Raw genomic sequence first — 27,262 nt, 5'->3', positions numbered from 1 at the left:
ACAAAATCTGCTATAGATACTTATAGGTAGAGGAAATAATATTTTTAAGCAGTTTATCTTTAATAATTTAATGTTAAGATGGCTAGACTGAGCTGATGTCTGTCTTCTTTTGTAGTCATAGAGTAGAGAAACACTCCTCTGAAGTCTGATTCATCCCACTTTAATTGTTCCATTCTGTGCACTGACTATAAGACACTTAACTCATCTGACTGTAACAGACTTAACTCCTCTGAAAGGCTTAGTTTCTTGACTGTAGCTGAGATTACATTGGAGAAAATATATCCAGCTACTTAGAATTATCAAGAAAGAGATTTTCACAACAGGTGCTTGAAACAGCATCAGAAAAATTTAAAAAGCAATGTGCTGATGGAGTTTAGGTGATTTCAAAATAGATAAAAACTTCGGCTTCTTTAGTCATAATTTTTTAACTAAATATAATGCTAATCCTATCTGACATGCTAAAATTAGTCTCTAGGAGAGACAGTATGAGAAGCAGATTTCTTAATGTTTATTACCTCAAAAGAAAGAATATTTTGGTTCCTTGATCAGTGAGGTTTTTAACACCTAAAAATGCATCCAGTACTTTTTTTACTAGTTGTGGTGGTGTTTTATAACTAGAGTAGTTTTCTGGAACTCCATCAAAAAGGAATAATGATTGAAACTTGCAGCACCATGTGTGGTGTGTAGATACAATTGCCATTTTAGGGTGAGCAACTGATCACTTAATTTTGTACACTTGGAAGAGTTGCCCTGAACACAGTCTAATCCCAGAATGGAAGAAGGTATAGAAGTGTATATCACAGCATGTATAACAATTTTTTTTAATAATTTTAGTAGGCAATGTGTAGATTATTTATGTTATTTCTATCTAATATCCCATATGGAAATGTAAGAATTATTTTTGAGCATTTGGTTAGATTTTGCCATTCTCTGTTCATTTCCCTTTGTTGTCTGTTGTGATGGAAGTAAGATTTTATTTCCATTACAGATAGAAAGTTTGGGCAGCTGTGGTAAAGATGAAATGTGGTTCCTACAATACAGCATAGTGGTTAATGAAACAATGCATGTATTACTGGTTTTGACTTAAGCATAGAAACCCAGGTATTCTCATTCCTAGAGCAGGCTAACTTCCTATTTGGTAGATAAATATTTCTCTGTATGCTTCCAAAGTCAAAGGTTGAGTTAGAGTTTCTCAGCCCTTTTGAAAAAGGTGAAGATGAGGTGAAATGGCCGGTTAAAACAGCAAGTAATTAATTGAGTCTCTCTGTTAACAGGAAGAAGGTCAAGTGCACATAACTATTGTGATTACACAGCCTGCATTACAAGCAGCTGAGTCATTTAACCTCCAAGTGCTTCGATTGGAAGGCTGAGAAACAGTTTGATGTGATTTTACATCAAATTAGTAGCTATACTTCCAAGTTACTGTAGTATTTTTAGGTTTCTTCAGAATTGTTTTGCAGTACCAATTAGTTTTATTGCTGTGAAACATTTTATTTAGAGTTTTCAATTGTCCTCCTTTTCCCCCCCTTGTCTTACTTTAGCTAACTAGATATAATTTAAAAATTGTAATTTCTAATGGAGATGTATTTTTTAATTTTTTTTTTTACTTTGTCTTGTATCTATTTCTGGAAGTTTTTCAGATACACAGTTTTAATTGCCCGATCTAAAGTGTAGAAAAGACAGCTTAATTTTGTTGTGTAGGAATCATACATCTAGTTAATACTGAGGAGAATCTGTAGTTATCTGTTGATGAAGATTAAATTATTTGTGATATCCTTCCAACACCTATGCAAAACAATGAAAATCTGATGCTGCTGCTGTCATATCATATATTGAGGTTGTAATTCTATAGCATGCTGTAGATATACCAGGGAAACCTTAGTTGTTTTGAAATTATGCAGACCTTTATTAATTTCCCTGCAACTCTCTCCTTAGTGTAGGAGGTCTCTGCCAAGTGATGTCTGGTGCCAGGAGACAACATTATGGATGTTTATTTACATGGAAGCTAATTTTTCACTTTAGAGAGTTACTTCCTGCTCTGCTTTGAAAGCTCAAGACTAAATCAGAATGTAGAAGGAAGGAAAGGAATGGAAGCCCATTAGAAAGGGAATGGAGCACGAAGCATGCAAGAATCATAGAATCATTAAGATTGGAAAAGACCTCCGGGATGATTGAGTCCAACCTTTGATTGAACACCACTTTACTGATTAGGCTGTAGCACTAAGTGCCACATCCACTTGTTTCTTCAGCACTTCAAAGTGCAGAGCTTGAGAAAATTGTTTATTGGCTCTAACTGTGGCTGTACAGCAAAGTGTATGACTCCTTTTCTGAGGCTTCATGCAGGTATTCTATACAGATTGTTATTTTTGTTTCGAGGTTGCTCAGAATTCACTAAGAAATTTCAAATGAGCATTGCTTTAGGTTATACACAAATAGTTTGAAATGTAAGAAAAATAAATCACTACTTTTCCACCAGTGCATGCTTAGAATCTGTAATTATTATAAAACACTACTTTCAGTAAAAACAAAATGGTTTTTTGCTGGTGAAAGATTTTGCTTTTTAGCAGAGGTTTGACTAAGAAGTGTTAATGTAGTATGGAGTTAGGAATTACAGGATGTTCCTAGAAACAGTTTCCCTCATATTTTTAATTATATCTTTGTACATGTTTTGCACTGGAGATGCTGAGCAAATCAAGCATCACCAGAGCTTATGCCTAGCCAGTTGGTGCAACTGCTGTCTTTAAGTACTTATAAAATAAATTATGAGTGAAAAATGGTGAATATTCAAAATGTTTCACTAAACTAGTATTTATTAAGTCTGGAGTCTGCTTCCTCAAATTTAACCCAGAGGAAATCCAGGAGCATTTGAGGAACTGTTTTTGATGCTCTCATTATCTGCTAACATTCTCAAAATTGCATATAATTTCAGAATACTATTTCTGATTGAAAAAAATTGGTTATCTGATCTATTTCACTTCCTCTAAAAGTATAACAGAGTTTTAGGCCAGAAAAGGGTTCAAACATTGATACTGACAGGCAAGTACTGTCTCAAGCAATTTTTGTGGTGTGGAATACCATTTGGAAAATCCTGTTTTGAAGAAGCTTAAAGACAAAGGAGAAAATGCAAATTACTTCATGACCTGCAATAAATTTCCAACATTCAAACAAAGAGAAAAGCCTTAGAAATGTCTTATCTGAGCAAAATAATCACATGGTTTATTTCTCATTCTATTAGTAGAAAAAAAAATACACTTAAAGGTGTTAATTCAGGAATAGATTTTATCAAGCAAACCTGGTATGTTTTATCGGGAAAAAACAGCTGGATAAATGTAATTTTGATACAGGCTATAATATAACTATTTGGTTTCTTCAAGCATTCTTTTTACTGCTACATTATATTTTGATCAAGGAATTTGCCTTTTATGGTGTTAATAGGGGGCATTAGACAGCTTACAAACAGGCTGTGTTCAGCTGTGAAGGTGGAGATATGGTTGGAGGCACATTTGGAGCAGCAATATTTCCAGCAGGTTGCTGTGCATCCCAAAGGCAGGTGCTGGTTTTGTCAATTGTCTTTGAAGTCATTGGCCAAGTGTGCAAGCAGTGCAGGGAATACAGGGCAGCATGGTGTGAATCACATGGTCAGTGTTCACAAACATGCTCTATACAATGTGAAGTGCAAGTAGGGATCCAAACTTTATTGTTTAATTGCTTTAGCAACGAGTTAGCTCAGAGAAGGTTTAGTTGTCACTTTTGGTATCTTTTCAACACCATCTCCTAGGAAGGAAAGGATGAGCTTTTTGCCTGGCTATGCAACAATAAATGGGATGTTAAGAAACAGGAAAGAATTTTTTTGATTGAGCCAGCAAACAAGGCTATATTACTCAATTGATTACTAGGCATGGTAATAATCCAAGCTGAAAAATGCTATATTCCCATGTGGGCTAAGAAGAAAATTAAAATACTGGAGGAGTTTGAAAAGGCATCCTGGAATGGGAAAACTGTGTGCTAAGAACTTTAGGCAATTCTAGCTGATGAGTCCAAGAGAAATTTAAGACCTGATGTACCCAAATCTTTCTTCATGAAGAAGAAATAAGATGTTGAGAGGTTTCTGCCTTGGAGGAGAAGGCATGAAATTGAAATTGAACTAGGATAAATTCAATTTTGAATGCAGATGCAATTTCCTAATAGCAAGGATAATTAAACTGTGGAGTAATTTCTCTGGATGTTAGTCTCCTCACAACTCAGAATGTTGAGACATGATATCATAGCATTCTTTAAAAATGCTTTATAATAGAATTAGATACTGCAAGAGAAACACAGAAAAAAATAATCTGTGGGCTAGAGCAGATAAATAAATTGATCAGTGATCAGAGCTTGCGTCTGTGACAAAATATTTTGCATTTTAAGATATTAACATCCTGATTCTTCATACAAGGCTGTAGTAGTGAAAAAGAATTTATGTCTTAAGGCACCTCTAGAGATTATCTAATCTTACCAACCACTCAAGGCAAGTTGAGTTTGGGTCAGATTGATTTTAGGTCAGACTGCCCACACCTGTGTCCCATTCAGTTCTGAGTATGTCTCAGCCTCTCAGGGCAACCTGCACCACTGAAATTTCCCTTGCTGCAACTCATGTTGATTACTAATCTCTTTTGTTGTGTACCTTTCCAAAAATTCTAAATTCCTAATCAGCAATCAGACAGATGACAATAGCAATTGAACCCTTTGTCTAATTTCTGATCTGCACAGACCCAATTTCCTTAGCCACTGCTCTTACATTGCTCTTCTCTTACTATTATTTCAGCGTCACTTTTTCCACTTGTGAATACCTTTCTTGTGCTGGTGGGTCCACAGACACTAAACCTGGTACTGGATACATTTAATGCAGTAATTCTGTACAAGAGAAATTGATGACAAGAATGACAACAAAAGCAAGAATAAAATGTGTGAATATTTTTTTCCTTCACTGTTATTTTGCATGCTATTTGCCACAATATAGAAATTGTGTCACAACCTATAATGTAATTAGATATAACATTTATTATGAGATTCTCTATCTGCATAAAGAAGCCTGGAATTTAGATGAAAGTTATGGACTGGGAAAAAAGCTAAACAAGCAGATTAAAAATATTTTGATTTAGAAAATATGTGCATATATTAAGTATATTTCCATTCTTATGCATTATTTAGAATTGTCTATGTTGGATATGTTCTGTCATAGCTGTGGTACTAGGAGGACTGAAAGAATGGATATTGCTTCATATTTACTACTGTACAGAGTTTGAGCATTAGCTGCTGGGCTGGCAACAGGAAGTAAGGATGAGCAGCAGGAAAAAAGAATGAGGTAGCTCCACTGTTTCTGTTTCCTCTTCCTCCAAGCATGTATTTTAGGTAAAGCCACCAAAACCATACTGTGAACTTCCCAAATCTTTAGGCATATTAATGCCACTTATTCTGTCCTCTATCTGTATTTTAGTTACTTCTCTAGCTATTTATTGGATCCCCAAATGGGTTGAGAAGGAGACAAACAGCATGTTTTTCCTCCTGCATCAATCCTGGAAATTCCCAGAAGTGTATGGGAATTTTGATGAGAGAGGAATTAGTTTTGGGGAATGAAGAGCTCACTGAGTGAATGTCTTGGGACACAATGTAAGGCTGAGATCTCAAAAATTCTCTCTCATCCTGTGTTGTGGAGTTAAATCCTTTTTAGTATCTGTCATTAGCAGCATAAATAGAGGAAGAAATTTTAATTTTGAAGAAGATGATCTTCTCTATTTTAGTCTGTTTATGCTACAACAACACAGTGCTAATTTCTTCAGTTGCCTCTATGTAAATGATGATCAAATCACATAAAACTAAATCTGAAGTAAACTGAGAATAATCTGAAGAAGACAAACTTCCAGGCTCTGCCGAAACATCTTGCTTCTATCTCATAAAAAGTGATGTAATTTCCTAACAGTAATATACATACTTATGCATATACATAGATAAACAGATGCATATTTCAATCAAACAGATGATTGAACAATTTAGGCCCTTTTCTCTGCAACTTTTTAATAAATTCCTGTTATTTTTCCTGTTCTGGAGGATGCTAAGTTGTTATAAAAATTCCAGTAATTTTCATAGAGTGAGCACAAACTCTTTCCAGGTTGACTATGATAATGGATTGGTAACATTAAACACATGTAGGTCATCAAAGTATCTAATTGAAGCTATCAGTTTGAAATATTTTGTCTGCTTTTTCGTTGAGTTCACAGTATCAGGTTTCTTTCTGATATGGGTACTAAAAAAAGCTAAATGTTTACTAAAGGAAAAAATATTATTGTATGTTGTACTATTTATTTAGTTGGACTGTGCTTCATTTGTTTTGCTGGGATCTTAGGACATATTCTAAAAGTTTTTTCTCTAGAAAAGCCTATAGAAACTGAAGTTCAGCATGATTTGCTGCAGATGCTCTTGAGAAGAATGTACTTAGAAAATTCAAAGAATGAAGGAAGAATCAAATGACACATACAAAACCAAGAAGTGTTATGAAAAATTTTTGTTTGATCAAATTATATTTACTCATGGAGCAATTATTTAAAATTGGGCAGGATCCACTGGAGTAAATAAGTAATCCAAGTGGTTGAAAGGGAGACGTTTAGGAGTAATATTGACTGAAATACTCAGCTTCTAAATATGTAAAAAGAAAGCTTTCAGGGAATTGTCACTCTTTCTATCTGATAATTGCTTGCTAAAAAGTGGATTTTTCTGCTGGCAGTGTAATTTTTTCTGTTTTTCCTGGGAAACGTGCTTTGTAGCAGTGTGATCCCTCACTGTTCTCTGTAGGGTTGAATACAGAAGACAGAAATGACCTGTATGTTTTTGTGATTTCAATAATCAGTGAAATCCCAGTGTTATGCTGTACACCATTCAGAAAGGCATCGATATCCATCACTTCAGAACCAGTCTCTCTTACCTCCTGGTTCCACACTGGCTCTTGGAAAAAACCCATTCTGCTCAGCTCTTGAAAATCCTTGGTATAAAAGTGCCTGTAGTAATGGCCACTTTGAGCCTGCTAGTCTGTCTTTTGTTATTTTAATGAATTATTATCTGAATGTTTGTATGAATTTTATTTTAAAAATATTCTATATTCCAATATTAAAAATATTACTCTTTCATAAAAATATATGCAAAAAAATCCTTGAAGTTTTTCTGATAAATTATATGTTTGGTTTAAATATATCATTGCTAGCAAAAAAGTAACTACTCTTAGAACAACTAATCATACCTCAAATTTAGAGAGATGTTTTTCTAAGGTCAGTAGAAATTTTTGCATAAGGAGAGAAAATTAAGGGAGATGTCAGTAATTGCATTACAATATATATATATCCCAATCAAGTGGAAATGCCTGCTTGGAAGTTGCTGAGAACCTTACTTTGAAAGTTAGATGTTAAACCAGAACAGAATTTTGAAAGAGCAAACATAAAATTTTTTTTTATTTAATCTTTAAGAAATGCACATTTCATCACATACATTATGCACTATTATTTCCATTGCTTAAATTTTACATTAAAATATTACAGCCTGGGCTTAAATGGATTAAAGATTAAATCAATTGGCAGTAAAGTAACTTTAAAAAATATTTTAAATTTATAACAGCTTGAAATAAAGGTTTGTTGCCTTTTCATAGACTGTGCTTTGGTTGAGTTTCAGACATGGTCAATGCTCAGATGAGTGCTCAATGAAGTAAGTGTTGCTTGCAAGGAGCAGCATCAGAAAGTGCTGTGGATATTCAATTTATTTAAATCATAAATGCATCTAAAACTTGATTAATTCCTCCCAAGGCTGACATGTAAAATATGATGAAACTCTGTGTTCCTACCTTAAGAAGGAACATGAAATGCAAGGCTGAACTGGAATATTCAGCTATTCAGGTAAAATTAATGCTAAATAAAATACTACTGTAAATTACATAATGATTTCAAAATTCAAGTGATGACTCGGGAATAAAAATAAGCTCTTTATTCATGTTCACTGCTCCTCATTGCTTGTTGAAAATAAGGCTTGATAAACTGTAAAGGGAAGCTGTTTGATATTTTGAAATTCAAAATTAGGCTTCTTTTTATTTCATTACTTTGAAAGAGAAATTTATTTCAAATGTATTGGCATGCCCACACAAGAAAAACTATTAGAACTTCAAATTAATTTTTAAATACTTGGATTTTTTTTGCATTATATTAATAAAAAAGAAAAACAAGCCTGAACCCATTTTTCTTTTTAATTACTGGAACTGGAAGTGAACCTCAAATGCCTTTAGTCATGCAGCAGTGTGGGCAAGCTTTTCATCCAGACTTAGCTCAGCTTTGCTTTTTAAAGAAGTGTAATCTTAGTGTGCTACCATTTGACCAGAGATGAGTTCAAAGATGGTTTTTACCATGAAAATGTAACATACACCTCTGTCAGTGGTGTGTCTAGCAGACTGTACTTGAAGCCTTAACAGGGAGAACCCAAGCATCAAAACAAGATAAAAACAATTTGTTCCTTCCCTGACTTTTCTATGTACAAGCAGCAAATAAAAAGATTTTTTAATAAAATGAAGATATTATTTTAAATTTGCATAGTTAGATAATTAAAAGTGAAGAGTAAAAGAGAAGAGGTCAAGCATAAAGAGAAAGGAAATTTGTGGTGCATATATAAATTCTATTACATTAACCTGTCAAAACTACAATAGAATAACAGTTTTAATAGTCTATCTAATAATATGTCTCCAGGAAGTTGAAATATTCAGGCTGAACATGCAAGTTCATCTTTGCTTTCTCATGTTATGTAATGTATGATCAGAATCTACTCAATGAAAGATGCTATGGGAAAATAACTTTAAATGAAAACAATGCATTCAGAAGCTTCAACTTTCAGAAAATTTTGCAAGTTTTATTTTTCAACTTCTACAATTTCCTAGGCAAGGCTTACCTAAATGAGTGATAGATATTAAAATAGCATAGGAAGTTTTTTTTTTCTCCCAAATTGATTGAATGACATAAATGTTTAACACATTTTCCCCACAAATGATGGGGAATTCAGGTTTTAATATATTAATCTATTTGCAAAGGTACCCTCCTCATTGGTAGTGGGATGCTTTACTTTTAATGTGGTGGAGTGTATTTTTCATGCTAAAAGGTGTGTTGATTATTGTGCTGTTTGTAAGCAGGTGACCAAGTGCTTTTCAATGATCCATGGCAAGGATTGCAGTAGCTTCACTTCACCATGGAGCAGTGACTGATGCTAATTCTAGGAGAACACAGAACCTTCTAATGGCTTTCATAGGTCTGTTTATTTCCTTTTCTTAAAACAATGGGAATGTTACTGATTGTGTAATCTTATCCCCTGTCTCAGGTCTCCTAGAAATCCTGAACAGAAGATCATTAAACGAGTGATTGCTCTTGAAGGAGACATTATCAAGTAAGTATTTTAAGCCTTAGTCTCAGAGTCTTTATAGGAATAGTGCAGCTTTCCAGTACTTTAAATCAGTATCCTAGACAACGAGTATGTTCTAGCATTTTCTGTCTATTATTAACAAGGATGTCAGCAATGTACCTGCCTGTATTTTAATGACAGGAGGAATACTACACAAAACTACTCATGAAATGTACAAGGATACAAATAATGCTTGTTTCTGAGAATATCTCTGCCACAAATCAAGGCAGGTAATTGTACAGCAGTTTTCAATGAGATTTTAGGGCTGTGGTTTTTCATGTAGAAACTCCAGCTGTTGTTTTGCGCTGGGGTGGGTAAGTAGAAGTAGGTTGTTTTTTAGGCTTTTGTTTGTTTGTTTCAGGATCTCATGTTTGATATTTTATTTTATTTTATTTTATTTTATTTTATTTTATTTTATTTTATTTTATTTTATTATTTTATTTTATTTTATTTTATTTTATTTTATTTTATTTTATTTTGTTTTTGAGACAAAGAATACTTATAGATTACTGTCTTCACTGCAGTGTGTCAGCATCTGTAGGGAATATGGTGCAACTGATTTTGAGTAAATTATTCTATCAGAAAAAAAAATCCCATTGTAGCAAGAGTAGACTCTAGAGTACTTCAAGACTTGGTTTACTCTGATAGAGCTTCCTACTGAGGCTGGGTAGAAATAAATTACAGCTAGATATAAATAAAAAGTTTTTGTGGGAACAGTATTATTTGGAAGAAAATGCTTGCTTGAAAAGGTTTCTTTTTCCCAGGTACACAACTGGATAGGCATAGAGGTGGGAGGGTAAATCCCTGGTTTCCCATGCTAAGAATGTGAATGACCCTGGGAGAACTCAGACAATATGGGAGACTGTGACTCAATTCATTTAGATAATGACTCTTGCTCTGGTGTAGTGACTGCTTAAGGAGTACTTGAAAGCTGCAATTGAAATTAAGGGTTTGAATTTGATCTCAGTGGGCCCTAGTTAATAGCATGGGCACTGTGGAACATGTCTATGTGTTTTTTTTCTCTTTCAGTCAATACAATTTCTGTTTTATTGAAAAATTCTGAATTATCTCAGTTTGAGAAAGCAAAATAAATTGTTACCTCTCTTTTGAAGCAAAATATCAAAAATAACAGGCACAAAGAAGATAATTTGATGTCCAAAAACTGCAAAGCTAAAACTAGCTATCACTGTCAAGAGCTAAAGACAGAGGAGTAGTGGCTGTACAGTCTTTTATTGACCTGTATCCTTAAGAAGATGCTTATTTCTTTCTGCTATTTATATTAGTGCTGTAATTCATGTAAGTGATAAGAATGTTATTCATGCTCATTCATTTCTGTGACAATATCAGAAAAAGATTGCAATATAAGGTAACTTCAAGGGTTACTTTACATTGTTCCATATTATTAACATATTTGCCTTAATTCTTGAAACTGAATGTAGATTTTGATTAAAAAAGGACAGTTAATAACATAAATTTTATCTTTAGGAAATTAACAGTGCTCTACATTCAAACTCTTTAAAACTTGGAACTTTTAATTAACGTTTGTGGGTGTCCTGGTCAAATAGACAAAGGTGTGTGGCACCAGTGTGTTCAGAATACTGATGAGCCTGCAGGTTAGTGTCCACTCATGGACACAGAAGGCTGTACAATGATCCTCATTTTTCTGTGGTAAACCTGGTTACATTACTTTATTAATAGAAATACTGATAGAAATATTGGTAGAATTCTCAGTAATTCAGACATGCTTTTTTTTTTTTTTTTTTTTTTTTTTTTTTTTATTTGATGATGTGACAATTGTCCCAGAGCTTTTTGCTGTATGTCTTGGTTTTGGCTAGGATAGAGTTAATTTGCTTCCTGTAGCTGGTGCTGTATTTTTTGGCTTTAGAATGAGAAGGATGTTGATAGCAGTGATGCTTCAGTTTTTGCTGAATAGTGCTTACACAAGTCAAGGACTTTCCAGTTTCCCATGCTTTGCCAGTGAGAAGGACCCAAAGTGGCCAAAGGGATATTCCATATCATAGAATGTCATACTCTGTGCAAAATGGAGGGAGCTGGCTGGGGGGCAATGATCACTGCTTGGGGACAGAAGGTGAGCAATTTTACAATGCATCACTTGCCATTCTTGAGTTTTATTCCTCTTTTTCTCCTTTCAATATAATAATAATAAGAACAACAACAATAGCAAAGATAGTAGTCAGAAATATTATTGTATTAGTTTATGTTGTTGTTATTAGTGTTATATTTTATTTCCTTTCCATTATTGAACTCTTCTTTCTCAACCCATGAAGTTTCCCTTTTCTTTCCAATTTTCCTCCCTGCCCCTGGCAGGGAGGAGGGTTGGAATGAGCAAGTGGCTGGGTGGCATTTCATTTACAGCCGCAATTAAATCAGACAAACAGCATTGTCATGGGCTGAGATAAGAGGAGTGATAGGCAATATGATCTGTGATTCTGTAGTTGTGCTTTCATAGCTGAACAAATTATCTTTATTTGATCAATTTTGAGCTTGATTAGGGATAATACTAGAAGCTGTGTTTTCTCCTGTTATCAGTTCTCTATTCCTGTTTCCAGTCTAGTTGCTTGTGCAGGTGAAGTGAGTTTGGTAGTAAATCACCAGAAGCATGTTGTACATGCCACAAACTTGTAACAAATAATTTAATTTAGATAAGTTGGTACAACTTCCTCTTCAAAAGAATTCAAAGAATGGACAAAAATTCCACAATTAGTCCTTGCAAATGAGTCTATAGGTCAGGTTGTATACAGACAATATTGCAAATTGTAGCTCCCATAGATCAGGATTTGTTTTGTTTTCCATGGATTCACAGGAGAGTTAACTTTAAGTAGAAAATCGGTTCCTGAAGACTGTTTAAATGATAAGTTTCCAAAGGAGGCCTTATTTTAAAAGTCAATATAATCTGTTAAAAATTAATGTTGGTATTATAAAACACTTGGAAAACCTTGAAATTAAACTTATTAAAACTCATTTATCTTAAATGCATTACTGGTAATTAGAAAATCTATAGTAATCTTTCACAGATGAGTTATGGTATGTTTTTGTAACAAAAATAAATGATGGTTTATGAGAAAGAAACTAAATTTGTATTAAGCTAGTAAAATTTGAAATTAGGTCTATTCAGTACCTTGCTGAACTAATTTGTTTTCTCCTGTCTGTCACAGTTCCACAGGTCTGCAGGAGCTTGGTGTGCCAGTTAATTTTTTTTTTCATCTATTTGTTTGCTTCTTAATACTGTACCTGAGTTAAGAATGATTAGTGAGCCTCTAGAAAGAGTAATTTTTTAAAAAAGATTATGTCTGGGAATATTGTTAGGCTCTTCAGGAGTTAGTTTTCTGAACGGAATGCTTCAGGAAAATGTGTGTGTTTACATGTTGCATCTTGCACAATTACTCTGAAGATGTGAAAAAGGAAATACTCCTTGTTTGTCAAAGCATGACACAGCAGACATGGATCATTACTTTATTAAGCTGTAGGTCTAAACTGACCTTTCAACAATAACTTTTCAACTTTTATTACAAGATTTGTCATTAAGCTGTAGAAACTATTGCCACAGAAAGTTAGGGAAATATAATAGAATTTGAAAAAGGGTAGAGAATTAATAGAAATAAAGGCCATCCAACAGTAGCTATTAAATGCAGCAATCACTGTTATTAACTTTACATACTCTTGTTGTCAAGTTCATGCAGGCTGTTATATTTCTTCCAGATAAAGATCCCATACTTCCTTAAATTAAAAGCAAAATCTGGTCATTTTGTCAACTTATTGGAGAACCCTTTCAGCTTCAAACTGTCATTACTCCATGCAGGTGTTGGGTTGATTTTTTTATTCTTAGAGAGTTTGTGTCGGTGGCATTCAGTATCCCTTTAGTGTGAAAAAGAAAATCATTAAGGGGTTTTTATTGTTTTGGGGTTTTTTGTTTTACTGAATCAACTCAATTTCGTCAGATATTATGGCTGCCATATTTTTTTTCCCACTAAGGTCCAGGAATGATTTTCCAACAAAACAGCTGTCTTCACACAGAGACCATACGGGTTGATAACAACTTGTGTTAGATTATACCAAAAAATCTGTGCCTGCCTCTAGAAAGCAGAGCAGCCTTCAGAAAACTCAGACTTTGCCAGTGTTGGAGCACAAGAATGTCTCTGTACATAACATCTTCAGGGCAATCACCTGTCAGGAATTGCATACAAACCTTTGCCATTTAATCATACAGAAGCAATTTATGTTCACTAGTGCTATGCTATAGTAAGACTCTATTTGTTCTCTCTTTCCTCTCTGCCCCCAGCACATAGGACCCTGGTAACTGTTCTGCAGTACTGCTTGTGTGGTAAGGTACTGCTTGCCATGGCTGATAGTTAGAACAGGAAAATGAATTATCAGTGAAACATATTAAAATCTAGGAATCACTGTAGATGATGACACACAGAGTGTGTTTATGGCTGTGTTCTATTCTCCTCTTTGTCAAAGTCTGCTGTGTCTGTCTTTGAAATGTGAATATAAATCTGTGAGAGGTCAGATCCACATTGGAGTCAATCTGTGGAAATGAGAACAGGTTGTACTCTACAGAGATACAGCACCATCCTCATAGATTGCAAATTTTGCAACATCTTTTATTTTGACTGTCTTCTTCATATTATTCTGTCTTAGTTCTTTATGTATCTAAAGGACATAGTAGCAGTCAAAATACCTTAGATGGAATCTCTTCATCCTCTAAAAAGTTCTTGTTTTGCATCCATGTGCACAGAATATATATCTCACCAGTTTGTACATCTTTGCAGTTTTTTTGGCAGTACTAACTTTTGGGATATTTTTTAGCCAATGAAAGTTTTCTTTTAGGTTCAGCTGTACTGCTCTGTTATGACTCTTTATCATTGATTGTATTCTTGCAAGTCTCCTAAATAGAGTTTCCATTGATTTTTATTCCATTTCCATGTGCAGAGTCCTTGCATGACTGGACTCCATTTCTGTATATGCAAATGATGGGAATGTATATTGGTGCAGCATCTTTAACCCAGAAAAACAAATTGAGAAATGCATGATGACGATTTTCTGTATCCATAATGAATTTGTAAGGTTCTGTCAATCTTTCGGCCAGGTACAAAAAGATAGATTTCTGAAATTTGACATTATGACCAGGGCTATAATGCACACAAGTGTTTTAGGAAAAGAAAGAATACTGTTGTGTCATAGACCTAACAGAAAACTCCCAGTACCCATGGGGAGGTTGGCAAGAAGGTGGAGCTCAGCCTAGTGGTGCACTGGCCATAGAGGTTCAGACCAGATTAAAAATAAACTTTCTCTTTGAGGATGGGCAGGCAATGGGGCTTTACCACAGGAGCTGTTGCCTCCATTCTTGGAGATGTGCAAGGCCCTACTGAATAAAGCTCTCAATAATGAACCTTGTAGCTCACTGTGGTTTTGGCTGGAGTTTGGCCAAATCCATCCTTCTGATGAGCCCTGCAACCTGAACTATCCTATGATTCTATGACAGCAAATACTAATTTTCAAACGAGTTACTTCACATTTAGATGAATGTTTTCTGTTAGAAGTTTAAACGCAGTATAGTCATCTCCTGTAAGACAGCATGTCTTTCATAGATATTTTTCTTCAAAGAGACACATTTGATTTCTGTTTCACTAGAAGTTGATTTGCTGCCAAGACATCAGATGGTTAGAAAAGACATGCATACAAGTATAATCATCCCAATGGGAAGCTCAATAGGTTGTCTATATGAAGATTTTTAAAAAAGTGAGCAGCAAGAGACTAAAATGCAGTAACACTTTAAAAATCTAATAGCTAAAAAAATGCCTTCATGTATTTCAATATTCAAAAATTACTTTTTTTTTTTTTTTCAACCTGTGGATACAAATGTCATTGGTCATGTGAAATTTGGCCCTGAAATCCATACTTAGACTTTGGAATAAAGGGTGTGTTTAGTAAAAATGCTCTTTGTTCTAAGCAGTTTAAATCTGCATCTTCTCAGTGTTTAGATGTCTGGTTAAGCAGTTTGTGGATATAAGCTCAGCTTCATTTCAACTCTGGCTCTCATCTACGTGTATTGCATGAAAAGCTCACTGTGACAAGAACAAAGATGAGGGTAGGAGGAAGGAAAGAGTATTAAACCCATTTTATAGATGAGAAAGTCAGGATGAAAGATGTTGTTGCAGGCTTATGCTTATATAAGAAGCTTGTGGAACAGATATTAACTGAGCTCCCTGGGCTTCTCATCTCAGAAAATGAACAATAAGTTCATGTATTTGTCAGCACAGATTTTTCTAGGTGTACTGGAAGGCAAACAAGTTCAAAACCTGGAAATTCATGCACTTTTCTCCTGTAAATTGAAACTACAATTTTTATTAACTCAAGCAGTATTAGGACCAAACATATTCTTATGTTTGCAATTTGAGGAAAAGCATGCTGAAACAAAATACTCTACTCTGAATAACGTAAATAAATCTTACTGGTTATTTTATTTTAAAGCAGTGCAAAAGTCGTCTTTCTGCCTTACTTGAACATATTTTGTTGCTGAACTCATCCAGTGACACCGTGAAAGAGTTGTATCCACATAACTATAATTAGTAGAAAACCATCTTGCAAGATAGTCTCAGTATGAGCTTGTTTTATTATCTGCATCATTTTTCTGGCTTTAGAGTCCCAAATGATGACTTTTTTGGGATACGTGAGGGGGTGGGAGGGGTTTCCATCTGAATTTCTTTGTCTCCTTTGAAAAAAGATTTAAGTAGACTTTCTGTTCATTTTGAATTGAGTATTGGTCAGGTAACTATAAATGAATGAGGTGGTGGTTTTTAAAAGGTACTGCTTTTCTTGATCCCCTTCCATTTCTACACACAGACACAAGCCCACTCTTCCACCCCCCAGAACTGGAGATACTACTCACTTGATCGATTTAAGCTGATCATATGCATTAAAATACTCCAGTCTAATGATAAAATTAATTTCCATCTCCACACATGTGCAGGAAAACAACAGCAGCTGCATCACTTTTGATGCTGATAAAAAAAGAGCAAAGCTTGCCTCCAGTGTTCTTCCTAAATGCTCATCTTCCCAGTGCTTTCACCTGGCCTCCCTTTTGGAACTGCTGAAAGCAGCTTAAGTGAACACCATGTACTTGTCATTGCAATGAGCTGACAGGGACCACATGTCTGCTTACCAACCCCAGCTGAAGCACAGTAACTTCTTAAAATGCACCGACACTGCCGGTTGGGATCGTCTGAGCAGCTCTCCCAGATCAGAGCCTCAGCTGCTCTGACGGCTCTCAGCTCTGTTAATGCTAAAAAAATAGGCCAATTTTGTCTAAATGAAAATCTGGTTAAAACTTTTTTTTAAGGATAAGTGCATATGTAAAGAAAACATTTTTGGGGGGATTAGATATGTAAAGAATACAAAAAATGTCATCTCTTCAAAGTTGATTTTATGCATGTCAAATTTTTCCGTTGAGTGGAGTAATGAATACACAATTCTGCACATAATGAACTGATGATGCTTTAGCTGTCTATTATTTTTTTAAACTTAGAAAAATAGTATGAACTTTCCCATTTGTTTGCTTCATTTCTTCATGAGATTTACAGCCTGACAGTTTTTTAGTGCTCCTGCCTATTTTACTGCACTGTTTGTAAGTCATATGAAATAATTTGCCATGCTTTAATTTGAAAATTCTGACATAGTGTTTTTTATTAAGGAAAATTTACAAATATATACTGGCAGAAATATTAATTGTAAATTGCTAATTTAAAAAGATTGCCTCTATAGTTTTGTACTGCAAACCAATCTGATGTCCTGAATAGTTCACAGCAGCAGAACTAATAAGGTTTTGAAATTGATCACCCCAGTGGTTATGAGATTCAAATGAGAACAGGAGGGAAAATGACTATTATCTTTTAAAATTATTGTAGAACTGACTATTGTTGATGTTCTGCTTCTGTGAAGTAAATTGTGTGATGAAACTGTAGTGTATTTGGGTGTAATGGGTGACAAGTCATTAAGTAGAGTATCCAGCATGTGTGCACAGGGAGACAAGAAATATTTTTTACTTTAGTGTAGTCTGTAGGCAGTGATTGCACAAATAATTTCTGTTCACTGACCATTATGCCACAAGGTTTTTAATATGCACCCAAAAATGGTTATGATCAACTGTATGTCATGCATTTCTAGAACTTCAGACAGACCCCAGCTAGCATGTCTAACGTCTATATTTCAATTTTGTATGTATAGCAAGAGTAAATTAATATTTAATAATTTATAATAGCATCAATGGGAAGAAGTGATAAATGCTGAAAAAGGCTGTGATAGGATTTGCTGTAGTTGAAAACCAAAGTAGAGTCACCTGCTAGTAGAAGTGGGAGTCTAATAAGTGATGGACATATAAAAGAGATAAAATAGAATAATGAATGAGGAAATCACTGAACAAGCTAGAAATAGATATATGCCAAAAAAAAAAGAAAGGTAAGTTTTAATGGAGTTAGGAGAACTGACTTGTTGATGAGCTAAATTAATCACAATCCAACTGCTTGTGCAAAGCCCCCAAAATTGCCCAGGTGCAGCATCATGGAAACAGAGGGCACATATTGTGTGTATACTCAGGAGTGTTATGAGCGTGTCTTGTCATATTTCTGATACAATATATGTAGATATGATAATATTTAAAAGAATAATTTAGGCTTATAGCAATAAAAGTCGTTGTACTGTTTCTAAAACTTATGCAGTAGTTAAAACTTTAATTAAACAGGTTTTCAAGAATGGGGAATAGAGACTGAGTTCATAAACCAGACAGATATGCTTTGTAAATGAAGAAGAGAGCTAATTAAGCCAAGCATAGCAGCATAATATTAATTTTTAAAAACACTTTGAGTGTATTTGTAGTAAATCTTGCCACAGCTACTGCATATTTCCTAATGAATTATTCTACGGTTTAGATTCATTGTCTATGCTGCCAATACTCCATGGCCAGGTAAAAAATTGTATCCGTAGGCATTATGCTAATGTTTATTTCAGTACAATTAACTCTTAGAGCCGAATTTATGGGAAGGTTAAAAATGACGTAAGGAATCTTATAGCACCAGAATATTTTTCATCCCTGTGATTTTTATTCAACTATTGTTAATTCTAGTTTCTTTTTTGAGGAGGAACTACATTTCCTTCCATATGAAAAAACTATTCAACTCTGTGTCTTTACATTGTCAGATAGTTAAGTCAAAAGCACTTGTTGATGTTTGGCTGCAGTGTTTGTGTTTCTATGTTTTCTCAAACTGTTTGTCTAAAAACCTTGAACATTTTGAATTATTTGAGAGATATAATAAACTCATTATGATGTTAATTCTTTGGTTGAGTTTCTGTATTTCTTTACAGGAAGCTTGCAGGTAGATTGCAGAGAGGTCCTTAATTTTGTCTTCTGCTGGGAAATATTGATGTCTGTGCAGTTAGATCAGCTTTAGATATGTTCTTTTGAGATCTCTGCTACAGAGAATATAAAAATTTGGTTTAGTTTTTGAAGCAGTAACAAAGGCCTGAGGACTTTTAAACCCAATTGTTTCCCTCTGTCAGTTCAAATACTCTAAATGTTGTTTTTTTCTTTCCTAGAGGATATTAGAGGTATAGTTAATATCGAAGTTTTCGTAATTACTTTCTGTCTTTCTGGGCCACGTAGACTTAAACTGTTTTACTGTTTTTAATTAGTGGCATCCTTATCCCTTTTACTGCTATTCTTGCTTGAGAATACCCAAACATGGGCAAAAACAGCAGACATACCAGGAATGCTACATATATGTCTACTGAGTTTTGTAAAAAGTTTCTTAAAATCTGGAGTATTCTCTGTATTTCTGAGTATTCTCTGTCTGCTGAGACAGGCTTTCCTGGGAGCTCCCTAAATGATGGAATGTACAGTCTTAATGAAGAAAAAGGTAAAAGCATTGCCACAGCAGCCTTGGGATATGTCAGTGCAAGACAACAAAGTCAAAAGCAGACTTCAGTGCTACAAGTGAAATGTTACAGGACTGTAAAGGGAAAGCCCCTAGTTTACAAACTTAAAGCAAACTGAGGCATCCTCACATTTCACTTCTCTGTGGATAATGTGATTTTTAAATGATTTTGAAGAACAAGAAAAGTTAGACCGTTTTGTAGATAATTTGAGACTTGTTATTTAATATAGACTTAAAAATTCTGCCTGGACAGAACTAACCATTTACTGTGGAAATATCTACATCCACAGTTAATCAGCTAATGCAGTGCAGTGTAGTGTAACTCATCCTATAATCTCCCTCCTTTTCTTTTTATTTTTAGAGAATGTGTAGGAAATTATGTTTCTGTTCTGCCTGCCCTGTCCTCAACTTCATGCCCATGTATCCCTCATTTATCTCTGTACTAAAGTCAGTCTGTAAAGCCCTTTGCAGAGGTAATTGAGCTCTGTTCCTTTGTATCCTTTGATGTACATAATGGAGTTTAGAACTGTTAGAAATATTTGCAGATCTCTTTACACTATCACTTGATACACGGGCATGTAAAAATTTTGAACATGTCAAGATATGTTGGACATCTACTTTTTGACCCAGAGTTGTCTTTTACGAGAGCTTAAGATTTTTAGGCAAAATTCACCTTTTAACTGCTCAATTTGGTTCTGCTGTATTTACTGTTAGATGCTGACTTGCTGCCAGAAGAAGGGCAAAAGATTAGCATATGTTGATGAAGGATGTTTCTTCCTTAGTGATTACCTCTTTAGGTGCCTTTTCTGCTATGAGAAATTTCCATGTAGTATATTCAGTGCTGGAAAATCATGCAATTCATATTTGAAATTGTTGCATCAATGGTGTTCTATAATTAACTGTTGAAAGTTGAGTGATGAATTTTAAAAAGTCCTTTGGTGTAACCATTAATATCCAAAGGAAAACTCTGAGTTTCACAGGCTTTATGGATGGGATTCAGTTGCTTTAAACATACCTGTCCAATGCCATTTTAGATGTCCTAGTTATCCTGTCTGGTTTTATAAACTACAGTTTCAGAAAGGCACAATTCTCTTGAACATTGTGTTATGTCTGCCCTTGTCATGAGGATGTCTCAGCAGACTACCTAAAATAGCACCAGTCATTTATGTGTAGGCATGCAAGTCACTCTTCATAACAAATTAGAGGGTTCATGAAAAGCAATTAAAAATATCATGCTGAAGTTTTGGCAAACACTCAGCAACCTTTTGGGCTTAAATCTTTGACTCATTTACTGTATGAAAATTGTTTTTTGAATTTTCTTACATGTACATAAAGTTAGCTTTGGGATCGTAGGCCCCTGTGTGGTGTAAGTAGGAACCTTTTACAGCAATGAATGAAAACTATTTGACTTTGGCCCATTCTTTGTCTCCCAAGTATACACTCTGGTTGATATTTGAAGGATGATAAATAATAAAGAGTATCCCTGATTTAAGGTGTGTGACAAGCTTCCAGTGTGATTGTGTTGTAGTCATTATTGAGCATGTGATTACTGGGACAGCTGCTTTGTTCTGGAGAAGGAATTTAAACTATGTTACATTACTGTGACAGCCTACTGTAATTTATATTTATAATACAGTAATTTATAATCCTAAATTTATAAGCAAGCCCTTCTAAATATTTCATATAATGTACTTGGAGTTTCAACCTGAATATAGAGTAGACATATATACATATGTCTACTCATATAAATATGTTTTATGAATATGTATATGTGATTTATACATGAATGAGGAAAAGGCCTGCCAAATTTGTTAGGAATTAAAAGGTATATGATAAGTCTGCTGAAAAGAGAACTGAAAAATAGATTGAAATGAATCATGATTCAGCTTTTCAAACCTTGTTTCTGTGTTGTCACTTCACAGGCAACTGAAACTTTCACTCTAAATAGAACTTAAATGTATAATATATGCTTAAACACTCTGTCTTAATTATGAGAAATTCAAAATATCCTTACTCACTGGAGACAAATTCTGCTTAGAATAAATAGAAGCAAATTGGAGGAAGAAACCTCATATCTCTTATATCAAGGAAAGATTGCTAAGCTGGTGTTCTCAAGTAGCTGAAATGCTCTGACAGTGACAGTGGCTGGCAATAAACATAAATTTGAAAACAAATGAAATTGCTTTCCTTCTTGTTGGGCTTTGCTTGCTAAGGTATGCCTTGAACAGGACATCTCTGAGAACAGGATTTGCATCCCTTTAAGATCTGCAGAGAGAATGAAATGTTTCACTTATTCTGAAAATGAGAAATTTACCAGAAATTGCCCCTTAAATTTAGGTTAAATTAAACATAGCTATTTTTTTTTTTAGTTCAGTTTTAAAGTACTGCAGAGATACATGTGTGATTTGCTACAATAGTTATTTCTAATGTCAGACATGTAAACATCATCAATTGTGATCACCCTGCAAGGTTCTGTGCAGAGAGATTGCTGGATAGGTGAGCAGTTGAGAGAAAATCAGAATCATTAGTCATGTTTATTCCCTGTCAGCTTTTTAGATACTGCAATTAAGTTAGGGCTAAAGATCTTATAAATGAATGGAGTTTGTAGTCCCCACTGGAAGATGCATTACAGGATGAATCTCAAATTCCAGACTAAATCCTGTGATTCAAATTAGAGCTTCACAAAAGAAATCTTGTTTACAAAAGAATGGAGTTCCAATTTCTGGTGACAGCTGTGCCACCACTCCATCTCAGCCATGTTGTGATTATACCTGTCTTGGGATATTGCAAATAAAATGAGTCTCAATTTCTGACCAAATCACCATCAGGTACTTTTAATGTTGTTTTTAAAGTTTCTGTAGATCTTGGATACATAACTCTCCAAGCCTCACATCAGCATCATATCAAAATCCCATTAGTTTCACATTATTTGCTACAGCAGATCAAGTCCCCGGGTAAATTTCAAACCAGATGATTTCAGACACACAAAATCCAGTTATGAAGTGCTTTATCATGAAACTGGGTCTGGCTGTGCTGCAGCACACACATTCAGACTGTCAAAAGGAGGAAAGCAAGCCATCAACAAAAATTAAAGAAAGCCAAATGTATATAGCAGGAAAATAATTTTAAGTTGCAGTATTTAATGAGCATTAAGGCTAATGAGAACACTGGGTGATAGAAAATTAGTCGTGTATTTTCATTTTCTCCAAGCTTGTTTGGTAGTTAACAGTCATAGTGATTTTAATGAAAATAAAATGTAGATTGTTTATTTATTTTATTTATTTAAAAATCTTTTTAATGTGGATTTCTGATCACCTGATCAGAATTGATTATAACAAGTACTCTGACCTGCAAATTTATGAAAGCAAATAAGCTGTCTGGTTTTGCAAGAGATAGTTTCTCCTCATTTCAGTGAAGAAATAATTAATTCCTTCACTACATCCAGTCACTACAGTCCAAGTGCAAAAACTGTGTGGTTGTTTTCTGAGTCCTGTTGCAATCAGATTCATCTCTGCTCCCAGGAGCAGTGCTTGTCATTTTGTCCTTGTGAAAATGGAAAAGCTCAACAGCGGTGACAGTATGAGGAACTGAAAACCTGACACATTTCTACAACTCTCTAAAAATGATAGGAGCAGATGTCATTTTTCCTTTGCACATCTCTGGAAGAGACTCTGGAGGTCTGTCACAGTGTGGAACATCTCCACAACCACTGTGTTACAACTTTTGGGCAATGCCTGTAGCAGAAGCAATAGCAAATTTTCTCCCGAGTCTTGGCAACATACTTTGATTTATATAGATATTATGAAACAGTAGTTTCGGGATTTTGATATGTTACTGGATACATGATTGTATAATATACAGTTAATATGGCTGTAAGTAAGTCTAATAAGTCCAAATCTAACCTAAACCATAATCCTTCTGTTTTATGTGGTCATTGTTTAAAAAAAAAAAAAAAAAAAAAGATTTGAGCATTAATCTTGAAAATATAAAATCTGCAAAAATTGCAAATCTTCAAATACATCAGAGATATTTTCCTGGTATAATACCCAAGTTATTTTTTGCATGACTTACCTGCTTTATTACAGTGAAACTTTACAAAAATAAATTAAAGCAGAGAGTTCTAGAATTTCTAGCCTGGTAAAAGTCTATGTTAAATACCTAATTTGTGTTTGTTTCAGTTTGTTTAGAGCTATTGCCTAGAAGAAATATCCAGATGCATGATTTTGCTGTGGTAGATTTGATTCCCAAATCAAGGGACTTCTTGTCAGTTAAATGATGAATATATGACACTATATCAGTATAAGGTAGAACTTGCTTTCCCTTGCAATCATATCTGTTATCAGTAATCCTCTTAGAATTGGAGGTTCTAAATTCAATGTAATACCTATGTGTTGATATTCAAAGCACATCAAAATATAATAGTATCTGCCAATACAAAAAGTAGGAACATAATTTTTTTCCCCAGTCTGGAGCATGCAATATGCAAAATTTTGTCCATGGAACTTGCAATTATCAGTCAAAGAATTCAGCTTCTCTTAAAACAAACAAATAAATAAATTGAAATTAATACAGACCATGTCTTTCCTATATGCATCAGGATAGGCAGCCTGATGGAGATGATAGGGTGGTTTGTCATGTGCTTTTTAATTTGAAAAGCAGCATCATTCTTGTCATTACATTTATCATGAATTGCAAGGTGTGAGATATTTGCCAGATGTTATAAATGAGATTAGTGTGGGGGGATTTCTGTGCCATAAAGTGAATGAAAAGCAAGAATATGTTAGTTTTACAGAAGCTAAATTTAATTACTTAACAGAAACATTTTAGGACAAAGCAGATAATTCTTTTATTCAGTATGGAAATGGAGAAGCTTCAACAGCAACTGCAGGTTGATTTTTGAGTTCACCTAAAAGTTGCACACAGCATGGATAGATGAGGGAATGCTGAAGGAATAGGAACACTCAGAAAATATAAGATTGATAGAGGAGACCTAATAAAAAAATCTCAATATGTAAAAGTTTGCTACATGATTTGAAGAGATGGTGAAATTTCCTTAGACGTGTGTTTGTTAAATTAGTTGTCAATGTCCATATGTCCATTGCAGTGGAAGCATAGCATAGTCAGTGTGAAGGGATTGGTCCCATCCTGTCATTTTGGGGTGAGAAAGCAAAGGTGAATGTATTGGTTGTGACAGCATTTTCAAGATTACTTGACCAAAAATTTTTTCACTAGAAGGAAACCTGCAACTGCATTTGAATCATCAGAGCTCTGGAAATTATGTGTATAGAGTTACAAAAGCAGTGGGGTCTAAAATACATAGACTTATTTACCATAATGCCCCCATTGTTTTGCTTCTGTGTAGCTCATTCTGTGTCTCCTGTCTAGCCTCTGTACTTGTTTTTGCTTTCCAGGGAAGGAAGGGAAGGAGAAAATAGGATGTGCTTGTAGGCCTTGTACAAACATAGGACCAGGGAAAATCCAGGAAGTATCCCTGAGCCCCACAGTTTAGTGGTAGACTGAGAGTCTTAATTTTATTAGACTAAAGGGCTGCTTAGAAGGCAAGAACTTAAAATACTGTGCACCAAGAGGAAAGAGAGGTGAGTCAGCTGTAGATTCCCATAGTGAGGTAATAAAATGAAAACAGAATGTATAAGGTAATTTCCTTCCACAATCATAGCTTTTCAAAATGGCATGGTTTAAAAGAAATTTTCATCCATTTTCAGTGATTGCAGCTGGCAATGCAGGGAGAGCCAATTGAAGGTCTAGATCTAAACTTGTTACTAACTTAAACTCCTGTTTCCCCTATTTGTTTTGTCCTCAAATGATACGGAGATTTAATTGTATAAAAGAATATCTATGTACACAGACATCCATATTCAGAGTGAAAAGGTAAAATGCAATATTATTAGATGTGCTTTTATATGTATATTATATATATGTATTATAATCTTATATTTATATTGTGTTCCCAGTTACCTGGTGGTACCTGTGGCTAGATGAACAGGGTTCAAAAGGAGTCCAGTCTTACTGCAGACAAAAATGCAGCAACTACTGCGGTCAAAATTATGAACAGAATGGAATTAAACTCTGTTGCAGACATTAAGTTTTATCTTACTACCTAGGAGGAGGAGGAAGCACAGCTATTTAGAAGACTTTTGATGGTTTTACAGGCATATATGAAAAACTCTTCCCCAGGGAAGACAAAGAGAAAAAAATTAAGTGATTTGATATTTTCAACATGCTTCTGTCTTACTTTCCCTGTTTCCTTAGAGATTTTGTGTGCCTGTTGTTTCTTTTGGCACTGCTCTTTTTCTTCCTTAGTCCTGGATGCTATTGGAGGAGGTCTAATTCCTTTTGGACAGAAATTATTGTAATAAGTAATAGCATTAATGGAAAAGGGCACACTGTGCATTGAATAGAAGGTCTGGTTAAGCATGCTTTTTGTATCATGTCTCTTTATAGAGTAGAATCCTTTTGTGCTTCTAGCAACTTTTAGCATTCTACCCTCTCATTTTTACACCACTGTTATAAGAGATGATGATAAACCATTGGAAGACGACTGTATTTCAAGATTTTGCCATCATTAAAGCTTTCACCAAATAAAACATAAACATTTCCAAAATTCTATAGATGTGCATGAATCTTCTCTCTGCTCTGTAAGTTTTAATGCAAATACAGTGATTTTCACTGGATAAAGGTAATTCCTGGCTCCTTCCTTCTCCATCTTATTACCTGTCACTCTTTTTCTAGAAATTTGTCTCCTTTCTTCTATCACACATGCAATAGATTTTATTGACTTTATTTCTCTATCATTTGTGCTCTTTAAAGTGTTTTTATACTTTCTCCTCTTTTACATAGTCTTTTGAATTTTTAATGGTTCTTTTATCTGGTACCTACAGCTTATATTTTTACTTTCATTCAAAGCTTATATCTAGTATTTAATCCAAGATTTTTTGATTGTTTATTTGGTTGGTTTTTTTCCAACAATGAATGAGATTTTTATTGTGACCCTATACTTTGCATAAATTATTTTCTTGAATGTGTGTCCAGGTTTTTGGCTATATATTTTGCTGTCAACTGTCAAAAGTTAAATCTTCTACTGCCACTCTGACTGTTTCTTGTATATCTGCCATCAACAACTCCTGTTTCTCAATTCCAGGACTCTTATTTTCTCTACATCCACTGGTCTTGCTGATTCTCTTCTCAGTGTGTGTCAGGCTGTCCTTGCTTGTGTTTCAGCTCACTTGGGGAACTGTGCCAAAATCCACCGTATGATTTTGTCAGTCCTAGTATCAGGCTTCAATTACACCTTCTATCTTGTCATCATAAAGAATATTTCATACTTCTAAAATGTGTGTGGGTTCCTGTTTCTCTCCAGAAGTAAATGCAAAAGGCTGAGTAGGTTTGGACTTGAGTATTGTAACTGATTTCTCTGGTCTGGTGAATATTAGGGGGCTTTGGGACTCTTCTTGCTCATAGATTTATCTTTATCTTACTCTCTGGATTTTTGGGTTCATCCATAAATCATCTTGTAAATTATCATTCTTGACACTCAGTTTTTCATTTGCTTTCTAACCCTTCAACACTTTATCTATTGCCTTGAATTACACAGATCTTAACTCCTGCCTCTTAGCCTGAGGAAGAGCTTTGGGAAAAAAACAAAAACAAACAAACAAAAAACCTCTGTAAATCCTTCATTTAGCTGTTTGTAATAAACTTTATGATAAATCTTTTTAATATTTGTGACTTTACGAAAAATAGTGTTTTATTTCTTTTTTATGATGGTCTTGTTGTTTCCTTGTATGCAAATATATATATATACACCCTGGTTTGAATCCAGTGCAACTTCTGAACCT

At 34.5% G+C, this 27,262-nt stretch overlaps 1 protein-coding gene across 2 annotated transcripts in view; it reads left to right on the top strand.

The window, feature by feature from the left end:
- IMMP2L (inner mitochondrial membrane peptidase subunit 2) overlaps positions 1 to 27,262 on the top strand; it is a 405,705-nt gene that overhangs the window by 261,203 nt on the left and 117,240 nt on the right. For both annotated transcript variants that reach the window (XM_056482156.1, XM_056482155.1), the window contains exon 4: positions 9,376 to 9,441. In XM_056482156.1, coding sequence (XP_056338131.1) covers positions 9,376 to 9,441 — 66 coding nt within the window. The remainder of the gene's footprint in view (positions 1 to 9,375; positions 9,442 to 27,262) is intronic.

Source organism: Oenanthe melanoleuca, chromosome 1A, assembly GCF_029582105.1.
Source record: "Oenanthe melanoleuca isolate GR-GAL-2019-014 chromosome 1A, OMel1.0, whole genome shotgun sequence".
NCBI lineage: Eukaryota > Metazoa > Chordata > Aves > Passeriformes > Muscicapidae > Oenanthe > Oenanthe melanoleuca.
The sequence above is the reverse complement of the archived record's forward strand: the minus strand, read 5'-3'. Positions and strand labels throughout refer to the sequence as shown.